Source organism: Megalops cyprinoides, chromosome 18 (genome assembly GCF_013368585.1).
Source record: "Megalops cyprinoides isolate fMegCyp1 chromosome 18, fMegCyp1.pri, whole genome shotgun sequence".
Taxonomy (NCBI): Eukaryota; Metazoa; Chordata; class Actinopteri; order Elopiformes; family Megalopidae; genus Megalops; species Megalops cyprinoides.
In genome coordinates, this window is record NC_050600.1 from 12,873,270 (window position 1) to 12,885,019 (window position 11,750).

The 11,750-nt window shown below is 42.2% G+C and overlaps 2 protein-coding genes across 5 annotated transcripts; both read right to left on the reverse strand.

Moving 5' to 3' along the window:
- Positions 1 to 354: 354 nt before the first annotated feature.
- si:ch211-119e14.1 (protein pxr1) lies at positions 355 to 2,817 on the reverse strand. Of its 3 annotated transcripts, XM_036551930.1 has the most exons (3): positions 2,682 to 2,817; positions 1,562 to 1,586; positions 355 to 1,436 (listed from the first exon to the last, which is right to left on the reverse strand). In XM_036551930.1, exons 2-3 carry the CDS (start codon positions 1,581 to 1,583, stop codon positions 718 to 720), a joined length of 741 nt encoding a protein of 246 aa, XP_036407823.1. In that variant the 5' UTR covers positions 1,584 to 1,586; positions 2,682 to 2,817; the 3' UTR covers positions 355 to 717. The 3 variants fall into 3 exon arrangements, with proteins under 3 accessions (XP_036407823.1, XP_036407824.1, XP_036407825.1); XM_036551931.1 differs by lacking the exon at positions 1,562 to 1,586; XM_036551932.1 differs by lacking the exons at positions 1,562 to 1,586; positions 2,682 to 2,817 and adding an exon at positions 2,412 to 2,432.
- Positions 2,818 to 5,260: 2,443 nt separating this feature from the next.
- Positions 5,261 to 11,659, reverse strand: coro1b (coronin, actin binding protein, 1B). Of its 2 annotated transcripts, XM_036551416.1 has the most exons (11): positions 11,230 to 11,659; positions 9,479 to 9,684; positions 8,983 to 9,105; positions 8,644 to 8,773; positions 8,214 to 8,395; positions 7,657 to 7,776; positions 7,282 to 7,386; positions 6,885 to 7,030; positions 6,700 to 6,757; positions 6,243 to 6,569; positions 5,262 to 5,924 (listed from the first exon to the last, which is right to left on the reverse strand). In XM_036551416.1, the coding sequence occupies exons 2-11, from the start codon at positions 9,680 to 9,682 to the stop codon at positions 5,802 to 5,804; spliced, it is 1,518 nt and encodes a 505-aa protein (XP_036407309.1). In that variant the 5' UTR covers positions 9,683 to 9,684; positions 11,230 to 11,659; the 3' UTR covers positions 5,262 to 5,801. The 2 variants fall into 2 exon arrangements, with proteins under 2 accessions (XP_036407310.1, XP_036407309.1); XM_036551417.1 differs by lacking the exon at positions 11,230 to 11,659 and having other exon boundaries at positions 5,261 to 5,924; positions 9,479 to 10,421.
- Between the last annotated feature and the right edge of the window lie 91 nt (positions 11,660 to 11,750).

Here is an 11,750-nt window from a genome sequence, read left to right on the forward strand (position 1 = left end):
CAAAAAAGTCTTGGTAATATTTCCATAGTACCAAACCAAATGTTTGTGAAATCATTTCATAATGTAGTCATGCATCTGATGAAATGAGTCGTGCCCATTCCAAAACTTTGATTTTATAAGCTTGTGGAAAGGAATCATAAATCAACAATTGAAATGTAGCTGTTCACGTATAGCTGAGTTGAAAAAAAATATTTAAAATAATACATTTGTAACCTGTATTACACACAAACAATTACGAAAACCATCGCACACATCTTTAATTTCAATATACATGACATACAGTATTAATCTGACACATACTTAAAAGTTTACTGTTTCAGAAACAAAGCAAATAATGTACGCATTAATCCCCTACTAAAATAAAACAATTACAAAATTTACAAGTCAGAGCTTTACAAAAATGATCATGGATAAAAATGATCGTATAAAAACATGTAAAAGTCCTGAAAACACAAGATACACCCAAGTTTCCCTTCATCTCTTGCTCTCATTATTTTTCCCTCCCTGTTTCATGTCTGACCCCCTTCTGTCTCCCAGTTTGTCCTCACAGAAGTGACCGCACATTAGTTGTCCCCTCCTCCCTTCTTCCTATTATCTTTCCTCCATTCAGTCTCACACACATCCTTCTAATATATATATATATTAGTTTTCTCTCCCTACCATCCCTCAGATCTCTTTTTCCTTTCTCCTCCTCCAGTCCTCCTCTCTCTCTGTCCTTCACAGCAGAGTCACATCTCCTTCCTTCTGCTCCTCAGCCCAGATGGCACTGCCCGAAAAGTCTTTCAGGTCTGCCAGCAACCCTCCCGCGGCTGCTCCAGTCTCAGAATTTTTCTCCTCTCCTCCTGTGCCCTTCTCCTCCTCCTTCTCCTTCTTGCATTCCCCTTTCTCCTCAGCCTTCTCTCCTTCACTGACTACCTTCACCTCCGCATTTTCCTGAAGTTGCTTCCTCTCCCTCAGGTCAACTCCTTCCAAGCTGGAGTAGTCCGAAGAGTCCTCGTCCTGCTGCTGCTCCTCTTCTGCTAGGCTGTCCTCGTCCTTCCTGCTCGCTCTCTCCCGCTCCCTTTCCTCTTCCTCCCTGTCATCATCCTCCTCCCCTCCCTCTATGTCTTCTGCCTTGCGCGGCCTCAGCCTTACGCCCAGCCTGTTCTCTATGGCCGTCACTCCATTTTGCACACGTTCCCTGACTCCGCCCTTCCCGTAGACGAGCTGTCTGACGGTGTACTGTCCATCAGTCTCCCGGTTCAGCCTCTTGTACAGGTACACCAGGAGCAGGATGAGGAGGGCGAGGAGTATGAAGAGGAAGATAACGATGCCTCTTTGTGGCTCACCATATACGACTTCATCACTTTGACCGCCCACTGCTTTGTGAGGCAAGATGCACAGGAGCAAGGCACTGAAGACTTGCAGTGGGTTTACTGTGGGTGACCTCATTGTGACTGTGAATAAGAGAGAGAGAGACAGTTTATTATTTACACTGCATATACCATTACCCAGGATAACATTAACATCACTCCTAAAATGAATATTTCTGGGGTTTTCAAATCTACTAGTGACTACTTACACACAGAGACTGGAGCTCCCATATGCTGAAAAAAAAACAGCAGTGGTGTGACAAAGTAAATGGAGATGAAGAGAAAGCTAACGAGAGGGTAAACAGAACAACTATTCAGAGCTCTCTCTGTTAATTTCTCTATACCACTAAAATCATATATAAAAACCAAAGCCCCTCCCCCACTGTCAAACAACACACATATTCTCACAGGAAGCAACTGCGTGCGGCCAAGTGTGTTATGACTCACAGGAAGTCAGACAGCTAGTGGAAACTTATTCAAGGCGCTCTTTCTCTCTCTCTCTCTCTTTCTCACTTCCGTATGTTCAGATTATTAACACCAATACTCAGTTATTAAACATGAAAAAATAAACTCAAAATGCATTGAACATTGTGATACCAATGTATCAATGCTCAGTCCAATGTGCGGTGATCACCGTTGAACTGGTGAACCTAACAGCCCAATGTCAAGTGGAGAAGTCACAGTCAGTATGCCTAATAAGAAGGTGGAGAAGCTGTAGTAGGTGATTCAACAGCATACACATTACAATGTATATATTGAAATCCCTGACCAACAGTACCATGTATACTGTTTTTGTCATGATAATAGCCTTAATATGAATGATAAAGAAAATGTTTTTGAACATGAAATAGCTATGAAAAAAATAAGCAAATTGCTTGGCGTCAGAAGTTAGACTTACTTTTTCATTTGTAATCTTTCTAATTCCTCAAAAAGTCTGTCAATAATACCAACTTGACGTGCATGAAGTCTGCCATCATTGATGTAGAGAAATCCATCATTAAGGTGTGATGCACATATGCAGAGTAAATGAAAGTAACTAATGCATTTATTTAGCCTTACCTTCAAATGCAAAATGTAACCCTAGTGTAAGTACAAAAATACGGGAAGAAAAAGAGGGCAAGAGAGAAAATAGGAAGTTCCAAAGATACGACAAGTCTTATGAAGGAAGCAAAAAGGATGGAAGACTGGGAGGAGAATAGTGCACAGTCAGTAGAGAGCAAGAGGTTAGGAAGAATGACATAAAATGGCACAGTGGCGTCTCGTGTCAGTTTAACGACTTAGAATGCGCAATTTGCAAATAACTTAATCAAGTATCAAAACTCGACTCACCTTCCTGCGTACTGCAGATGTAGATTGTAAACTGTAAATTGTAAAGGATTGAAACTGAAAAACCACCGGGGGGAAATTAAAGATGTGTGAGCAGAAAGAAGCAAGGTGGAGAGAACAAGAGTGAAAGCAGGGCGTCAAAAACTGGAGCGAGAGAGGAAGAGAGAAAAAGGGAGGGGGGGGGGGGGGGGGTAAAGAGCAATGAAGAGAGACTGCAACTATTATTAAATTGATAACGTGGGTGCTGTTGGCTGTATGTCTCCTTAGTATGGTTTTGAGGTGATTAAGTGTGAACTATTACAGTGAAAATGAGGAAGAAAGCTCTGTAAAGATAAGTTTTACCTAAAAAGATAGATAAAATGTGTGTTTAGAGTATGGCACAGTCACCTTAATTAATCTTTATTGTTTAAAAAGTATTAGTCTAGATGACGTTTACGTATGTAATGAGTAACAATACCGTACATATTTTCATAGTAAAAACTGTTGTAGTCACTAACACTACCAGAAGAGGGTATATGTTAGTCTTATGAGTTGAAATCCTTATTTGTGCTGGAGTTGTGCTACATGCTTCATTCTACTAATGAAAATCACACCGACTGCTCATAACCATAAGATCAACCTCATCTTTTGCAGGAGATTCCATTTTTTGTTAATGTTAAGGATATGTATATGTATAATATTCTGTTGTATTTAATTCTGTAAACTCACAAAACACACAATAAATCTAATGTTCCAATTAATGCTAAGCAATTCAGAAGCAATATAAATGCTTACCATACATTTATGCATGTGTTACAGTTTGAGTACAGTTTGAGTAAAAAAAAAAAAATTGATAGGTAAACTGAAAAGCTAACAGGAAGTGACTAGAACAGACTGCTGTCAAGATTTGCTCACATTTTGAAGGCCTGCAGCAGGCATTCTCCAGTGGTGCAGGTCAGTTAAAAACTGCAGTGAGTACACTGCATATTGCACTGCTGCAGAAAGTGGCTGGGGGAACAGGGTAGAGATTGAGAGATACAAGGCTAAGAAAGGCTTACTGTCAGACCACATCCTGTTTTGTGTGTGTGCATGTGTCTATGAAATCATACCTAAAAAAGCTTATAGCAGTACAGTGCAAATCCTCAAGCCCCCTCATGAGGGCTAAGATTAATAAATCTTATCTTTCAGTTTCAACAAATGGATATTTTGACATTCATCAGTGACATTATCGTGACATTCGTGATCACATTGTAATATTTTGGATGTGCTATTTTTTTTTTCATTTTAAAACAGGAGCAAATCAAAATTATCACTTTGTTTAAGGGGTCAAGTTTAGGTCCTTTCAACCAGGAATCAAACCCTTGATCTTTCACTCCAGTGTCACTACTCTGCATTCACAAATTATAGTAGTATGGACTGTATAGGAGCAACAGATATTTTAGCAAAGCATATGACCTTATGTCTATGACATACTCATGTGCATGTTTTCAGACACAGCAAAATCAAATGCAGTTGAAATGTCTGCATTTTATTAGGTCCAAAATACAATCTAGGGAAGTGACCTGAATATTAAGGATGATGAACTCAGAATCAATGAACCCAATCATATACCTCACCATACTCCTCTACATCCTGTTGCATACCTGACATAACTTCCTGTCACATGACAAAAAGTATGCCAATCATTGGACAGACAAGGTTTACTGAGGAAAGAATATTTATTTAAATCAAGTCATATAGTGACATTCTAGTTATTGGTTTCCAGAGATACATATTTAACATTATACATCCACACAAAGGAGTGTGCATGATGTAAAATATACCCGTGATTGCAAATCGCAGTTTGATTTAAGGCTGAGGTACCTGATATTGAGAAATGTCCCATCAGCATTTTCAGAGAGTAACCAGCGAAAAATCATATTTCATACTGTAGACCTTCCTCTCTAACATATAGTACAGTTTCACAGTGCACACCCTCCCATACAATGCAAACATGAAAGTGTCTAACATTAAAGATTTGATTTAGTTTACATATGACAGTCACACATGTCCTGGGAAAAGCCTGGTCAAAATCAGTCCAAGGACTACCAGATCAGATCAGTACATTACAAAAATCCCATCATCTGTTCTGGTTAATTACTAATGAACAAGACATTACTAGAGGAAAAAATAAAATCAGTTACACTCACTAAACATTTTCCCTATAATATTAAGAAAAGCATGTACTTAAGACCACAACACAAAAATACACACATGAAACATGAACAACATACATATTAAGAGTAAGCAAGCTAGCTTACCATTAAGACATTCACTAATCACAGCATTGGTAGGGAAAGACTCAGCTTTGTATCAAAATGAACATTGTTGGTATTTGTGTATTGATCCATTTGGTTTCCCAAGGCTATCCAGCCCATAGCCTGTTAGGGCACACGCATCATAATGTTCACTATAGTACACACATACAACAAGCATTGTATGTCAAGTACAAAATGCTAAAATTCAGTTCAATAAGAAACAGCTTTGCATAAAGTATGTTACTAATGTCTCCATGGGTTCATTCCAAATGTGATGAAACAATTGAGCTTTCATACAACCAAAAATACATGGTAGCAGACAGAGAGAAAAACCATGCAAACATAAATTCAAATGGAATGAAAAGAGACGAGAATTGAAGGCTGTGTGGATGTATACACACCTAAATGATACAGAGTTGAGAAAAAGATTTCTGCCAAAAAGACACATGTTTGCAGCTAGCAGCACTACCTGATAAAACATAATTACTAGAATTAAAAGATCTCCTTCATTTACGTCTTCCCTCTTTCTCTCAGTGCAGTGATAATGTACTGTCATGAACGGTCATTTCATCCAGACTGTCCTTTATTAACCCTTACTATTTCAGTAAAGTAATATAGTGTAGTGTCTAGTCAGCAACTCTACTGTATTAATTCTCTTTCAGTGCAAGAATGTATTGCAGCATCCAGTCAGTCAAAGTACCTATTCTATTCTATAACTGTTCTCAGTGAAGTGTTAATGTACTTTAATATCTTTTACTTTTATATCTTTACTTTACTTAGTCTTTAATAGTCTATAGCCGACAGAGTATGCATGTCCAGTCTGTGTTGTAACAGCCTCTCCCCCCCTTCAGACATCTCCATCCTCGATGCGCGCTAACTGTCTCTCCAGAAGCTCTATTCTCTGTCCTTGAGCAATAACAAGGGATCGCAGCGCCTTAATCTCCGCCAGCACCTCACTCAGCTGCTCCTCCTGTAACAGAAGGAGAAAGAGAAGAGAAGCTCTTCATTCTGCATCTTCATTCAGCAGTGTAGCACAGTGGTAAAGAGCAAGGCTTGTAAACGAAAGCTTGCTGGTTCGATTCCCAGCTGGGACACTGCCGCTGTACCCTTGGGCAAGGTACTTTACCCGGAATTGCTCCCGTAAAAATCCAGCTGCACGAATGGATAACATATAAACCTGTAACCCATGTAAGTCACTCTGGATAAGAGCTTCTTCTAAATGACAGTAATGTAATGTAATCTCCTCGCACCTATGATCTCCAGTGCTAAATCTCTCCCTCCCTCTCACCTCTCTCTTTGCTCTGTCCCCTTCTCCATCAGCCTCCTGAGTCACCGTCGCCACGCTGACCCCCTCGCTCTCCACGTCCCGGGTGGCGGCGTTTGCTGTAGCAGTGTTAGTCTCCCCAGCCCGCGGAGAGGTGGCGGCTGAGCCCTGGGACGGGAGCTTGGGTCGGCTCCTTAGAGTGTCCCTGTGCTTGGAGGGGGGCGCCGTGTACCCTCCGCTCAGAGACACCAGCACAGGGGGTGCGTCCTGTCCCGCTATCCAGTCCTCCGCCAGGAGGGAGGGTTCCAGACCAGCGGTGTCTGGGTACAGATCCCCCTGAAACAGATCAGACTGAGAGAGACTGTGTGTTAGAGAATGTTTCAGTAGCTCAGAGAGGTTGGCTCAAAAGCAGTCATACACACCTACAGTGGAAAAAAGAGAGAACTCTGGCTATGACAGATGCATCTCCCATCTCCATTACCTTTCTAGGCACCGTCATAGAAATGGGCTCCACCTTCCGCTCATGTAGCTTGTAAAACCTGACATATTAGAAGGGATAACAATGGTAAGAATGTGGGTGAGAAAATGAGGAAATGGTGTATGCACCTGCTGATCCAGCACTGACAGAACTAAAGAGTGAACACAGAAACGAAAGAGATGGGGCACCTGGCGATCTCACACTTGTTGACGTCCACACCCCTCTTGCTGAGGAAGCCAGCCCCTCTCTGTGGCTCCTTGCTGCTGTAGAGGCTGAGGAAGTGAACATAGGGGGGCTCCTCCGTCACCTCAAAGTAGCGGATTGTGCAATCCCCCTGACAGACAGTTGGGAGCGTGGGAATAAATTACTGGACAGTGTGCATTTCAAGCAGTGACAGATAACAATAAGCTCTTCTGTTGAAAATGACCTCCCACAACTGCACTGAAAATTATAGTCCCTACTCAGTAGATTCAATACTGCAAAACACCTTTCTACCGATCTGCCTTGTCACACAGGTATGAGAAAACCATGCTGAAGTCAGAATATAAGTAGAGAGATGATGGCAGAGATCGAAAGAGTGTATACCTTGCCACATAGGTAGACCATGTTGGTGTCAGGGTCATAGAAGGGTATGAGAACCCCATTACTGGTGTCCATCTCCTGCACTGCCATGGGCTCAGATAGGTCCCTCTACATAAAGAGAAAGATCACACACTGTAGCACAAAGCAGTATATCTCAACCAAGCTGGCAGGCAGAGAAATAATACACTGACATATAAACACAAAACACACAGTGTGCTTGTCTTGTCTGAAATGCTACAGCCCTGTGCTCCCCCCTCCCAATTCACGCTCCTCCATCCTCCTCCCTCTCCTTCTGCCGCCACCTGCCTTTCTCTCCTCTTTTTAAAATTTCCAGCCCACTGACCATCCCTCTAGTTTGCCCTCCGTTCCATGCCTTACCGTATCCCACAAGGCCAGCTGCCTCTCGCTCATGCGGCTAAATCCGGTGGTCAGAATTTTTCCATCAGAGAGAAACACTGCTCTCATTGGCCTGGAACCCTCATGTGCTTTCTCTCTCACCTGGGGATTAGATTAGTGTTAAATTGTTTGTACACTGTTCGCTTTGGGACAATGCAGATAAAATCTCCCCAAAGCAGCTAATATCTTTGTGGCAACAAAGCAATCCTCCAATGAAGAATTTAAAATACATGATTTTTTTTTGTTTTACCTCAATTAATAATCGATAATACTGAGGGAATTTTTCAATGAAAACTTTTTCGTCTGAAAATGAATTTAAAAAATTTCAATTTTTATTTTTTAGTGGAGTACTGCTTTAACATTTTGCATTGTGACTCATGTTCTCAAAACACATGCAAAATATATGCTAATATCAGAACACATAGTAGCAGTAGCAATTACTACTGTACATTCTTATTGTGGGCTTGTAAAGGTAATTGATCAGAGACACAGGCACAAAAACACACATATGAGCAGGCTGAAGGACTGGACAGGCCAACCTTGAGCACAGTTCCTCTTCGCGGGTCAATGACACGTAGAGCCTTGTCCTTACATACGGTGCAGATGGCGCTACCCTCCCTGTTCCAGCTCACACTATAGATCAGGTCAGGGTGGGCATCATCAAGCTGGTAAACCAGTTCACCTGTCCCCACGTCCCATATGCATAGGATGTTATCGCAACCTGAGAGAAACACACACATACAGGTTAATATAATAATATAATATTAGAGGTTAATATAATATCATACATCTGATCCATATCTTACTGAACAGCAAACCTTCCATTCTTGCTATTCACCACAGATTTTTGAACTTGCTGTGCGAAACCCTGTCCTGTCACATTTTCCTTTAATTTCAAAAATGTACCGGACAATCTAATTGTGACATGAGCAAGGTACACAGACAGGTACGGACACACAGACAGATTACCTGCGCTCAGCAGAATATTGAGAGCAGTCGGGTGCCAGGCCAGGATTCCTACTCTCTTACTGTGTCCCTCTAATGTCACAGCTGCCTCCGTCATGGGGCTGCTTAAACCCCCATCTGGGATACGCCACACCTGCCACACCACACAAAAGAGTATTGTAACACAGGATGATAACACATTGCTGTGTGGCAGCACACATAGCCTAACAGCTTATTCATCAGTCGTGACTCAGCACTGTTTTGTGATAAACAGTGGGATGTACAATATTTTCCGCTCATGTCCTGGTAAAACAATAATGGGTACAGTTAGACGAATGCAACCCCATTTTCTCCCTGTGTCACCTTCACACTGCAGTCCTCTGAGGCGCTGGCGATCACGTTGTCATCGTGGGGACACCACTGTATGTCAAGAACAGGGGCTGCGTGGCCACACACCGAGGGAGTGGTCTGGTCAACACGACCGCTCTGCGAGGCAGACAGAGAAAAATCTCAACATTTTTCGCCATAGACGTCTGATGAGCATGCATATGTTTAATGAATGTAAACTACAACACGTCATTTGTAAATTTTGTGAAATTATTTTCAATGAGGTGATCAGCTTTGTCATGGCCAACAGTTTCCAGCAAACACTGTATCAATCTTTATGTTATATGGATACATTCATGAATTGTCCATGTCAGCTATGAGCCCATCCAAATATTGTATGGATCAGTGCATTGACACTCTGCCTATTCTGAATTCATGCCTGCAGCTACACAGTTGTTTTTGAAGAGACATGCGGATGCACACACGTGCTCACACTGACACAGACACACACACCGCATGCACACACACAGACCTTGCTGAGAGGCAGCACAAGGAAGGCGCCCCCTCCACCAGCCTCGATGATGACAGCTATAAACTTTGGGTTTGCAGCGCAAAGAGGGCCCTCCCATGTGACACGTGTGACTCTGACATCATCAAGGCAGTGCTCCGCCTTCCACGCTTGAGCAAACACGTGTCTGAACTTGCTCTGTCTGACCACGCCCCTCCTGAAGGACATGTCTGAAAAGGGATGGGGGTTCAAAACATTTGCGTTATTGCTCTTCTTGTATCTCCTAATTTATGTCAAAGCTGACACTCTTCATTACTGTACATCAAGGAAAATCCCTCACAGAAAACACGCAAAGAATTCCTCAGCAGGTTTGTGAGATCATCTCTACATCACAACTGTGTAATTTATATGAGAGGGAAAGAAAGAAGACAATGTAGGTGTAAAATAAAGAGATTCTTGTCCTTGCTTGCAAAAAATGCAGAATGCACAGACAAGCGGACAGTTGGGGTATGTGTGCGTGAGGGGACTGGTTTAAGTACCTGTTGCTGATGCAACATACTTCAACTGCATGGGCATCAGAGTCAAGCAGGTGCCATGCAGGTCAGCTAAATTTTAATGTTATTTATCAATGTAATCACTGGCACCAATCTGTATATGTACACAGTACCTGCTTTGACCTGATAGCCGTGGGCTTGTTTTGTTTTTTGTTATTTCTTATTTCGGTGCTGCAAAGATTCACCCAGCTTTATAGTATGTGGTTTGAACATAACAGTAAATAAGCCAAGCCACACTGAGGGCCTATATATAAAGGTGTATATGTATATATAGGTGACTCAGTGTGTCAGTGTGGCTTGGCTTATTCACTGCTATGTCGTCTAAACCACATACTATGAAGATTATATATGGCTGGACCTGGGAAACCAACCCTGCAAGAGGTAACATCCTATCCACAAGTGATTAACATCTGGAAGTAAAGGCGATTCAAACTCCTATGAAGACTCCAGTGAAGATCACTGATTTTCATCTAACCTGTGTGGGAAGCCCTTGAGTTGAGGCACAGAGGACTCAAACACATGTCTGATAAAGATTATAAATCTGTCCAGCCTTGATCCAAAACAACAAAACAAGCATACACAGTATTCACACAAATGGATCATTCAGTCTAGAGCCCGTCCAAGTCTGCCACAGCCCAGTTGAGCTGATTCTGTGCTCCAGAATATCCGTCAATGCGGCCAAAATAAAATCCTGCAATCCCCGTGGCTCAGCAGAACGATGGCTGGCGCGGCTCTATAGGGACAGTGGTGAGAATTGGCATACACTATGGTTGGGCAAGGGGAGGGTCTGTATGCTCTCCACTCTTGGGGGGAGGGGTTCCACTAAACTGAAAAGAGAGAGAGGGTAGGAGGTGGCTTGATAATTCAATGTATTTACCTACAAAGTGTATACGACGATATGATTGTCTAAAAGGCAATGGCTGAAGTATTTGAATGAGGAAATAAATTTGGCTGGCACGGAAACACACCCAGGCAAACTAGGGACGGAGGGTGTAGGAACACACACAGAAACAGGAACAGAGTGGCTGGCAAAAGCTTATTACATATACAAAAAAGAACAGCAAGCAGGAAAACTAACTAGCAACACACTTAGTTGGCTATAGGCAGCTGGATTAATTCGAAGCGCTGGTACTAAACCGCTACGAAAACACGATAGCGATGGACGAACAGAATAAAGGCAGAAATGAGCTAATACATAAAATAATTACCCATTTACCGTACCTTGGTTTCAGGAAAATTGTTTCTTAATTGCAACCAGAGTGGCCGATAATACGACCAGTGCACCAGACGAGAACAAACAAGAACACAGGCAATAAAATAATCCGCCACCGGTGGTAACTTAATCCTTTCCTTTCTTGCGTCGGAATCAACGAAGCAGCAAAATACTGCGAGCAGGCATGTACTAGCTACCAGGCTAGTACAGGTGGAATAAGCAAAGAGAGAGGAAACGATCATCAAAAATGGTAAAATATTGAGAAGTTGTAGAATGTTTAGCGATAGCACCAGTCTAGCTAGCCGACGAGACACTGGGTAATATCTGAAGTTTAGTAAATTAAAATAAAGATGGAATGACAAGTGAAGGATGAAAAAGACAGAATGGATGGAGACGCAGCAACCAAATGAAAGAGGGATCTGCGGACGCTTCCCTCTCTCCGTGCTGGAATGATAACAGTGGAGCCAACACTTCCGTTCCCGACAGGATACAGTGTCACTGTAATTGGCCTAGTTGTTGTATTTAAGCC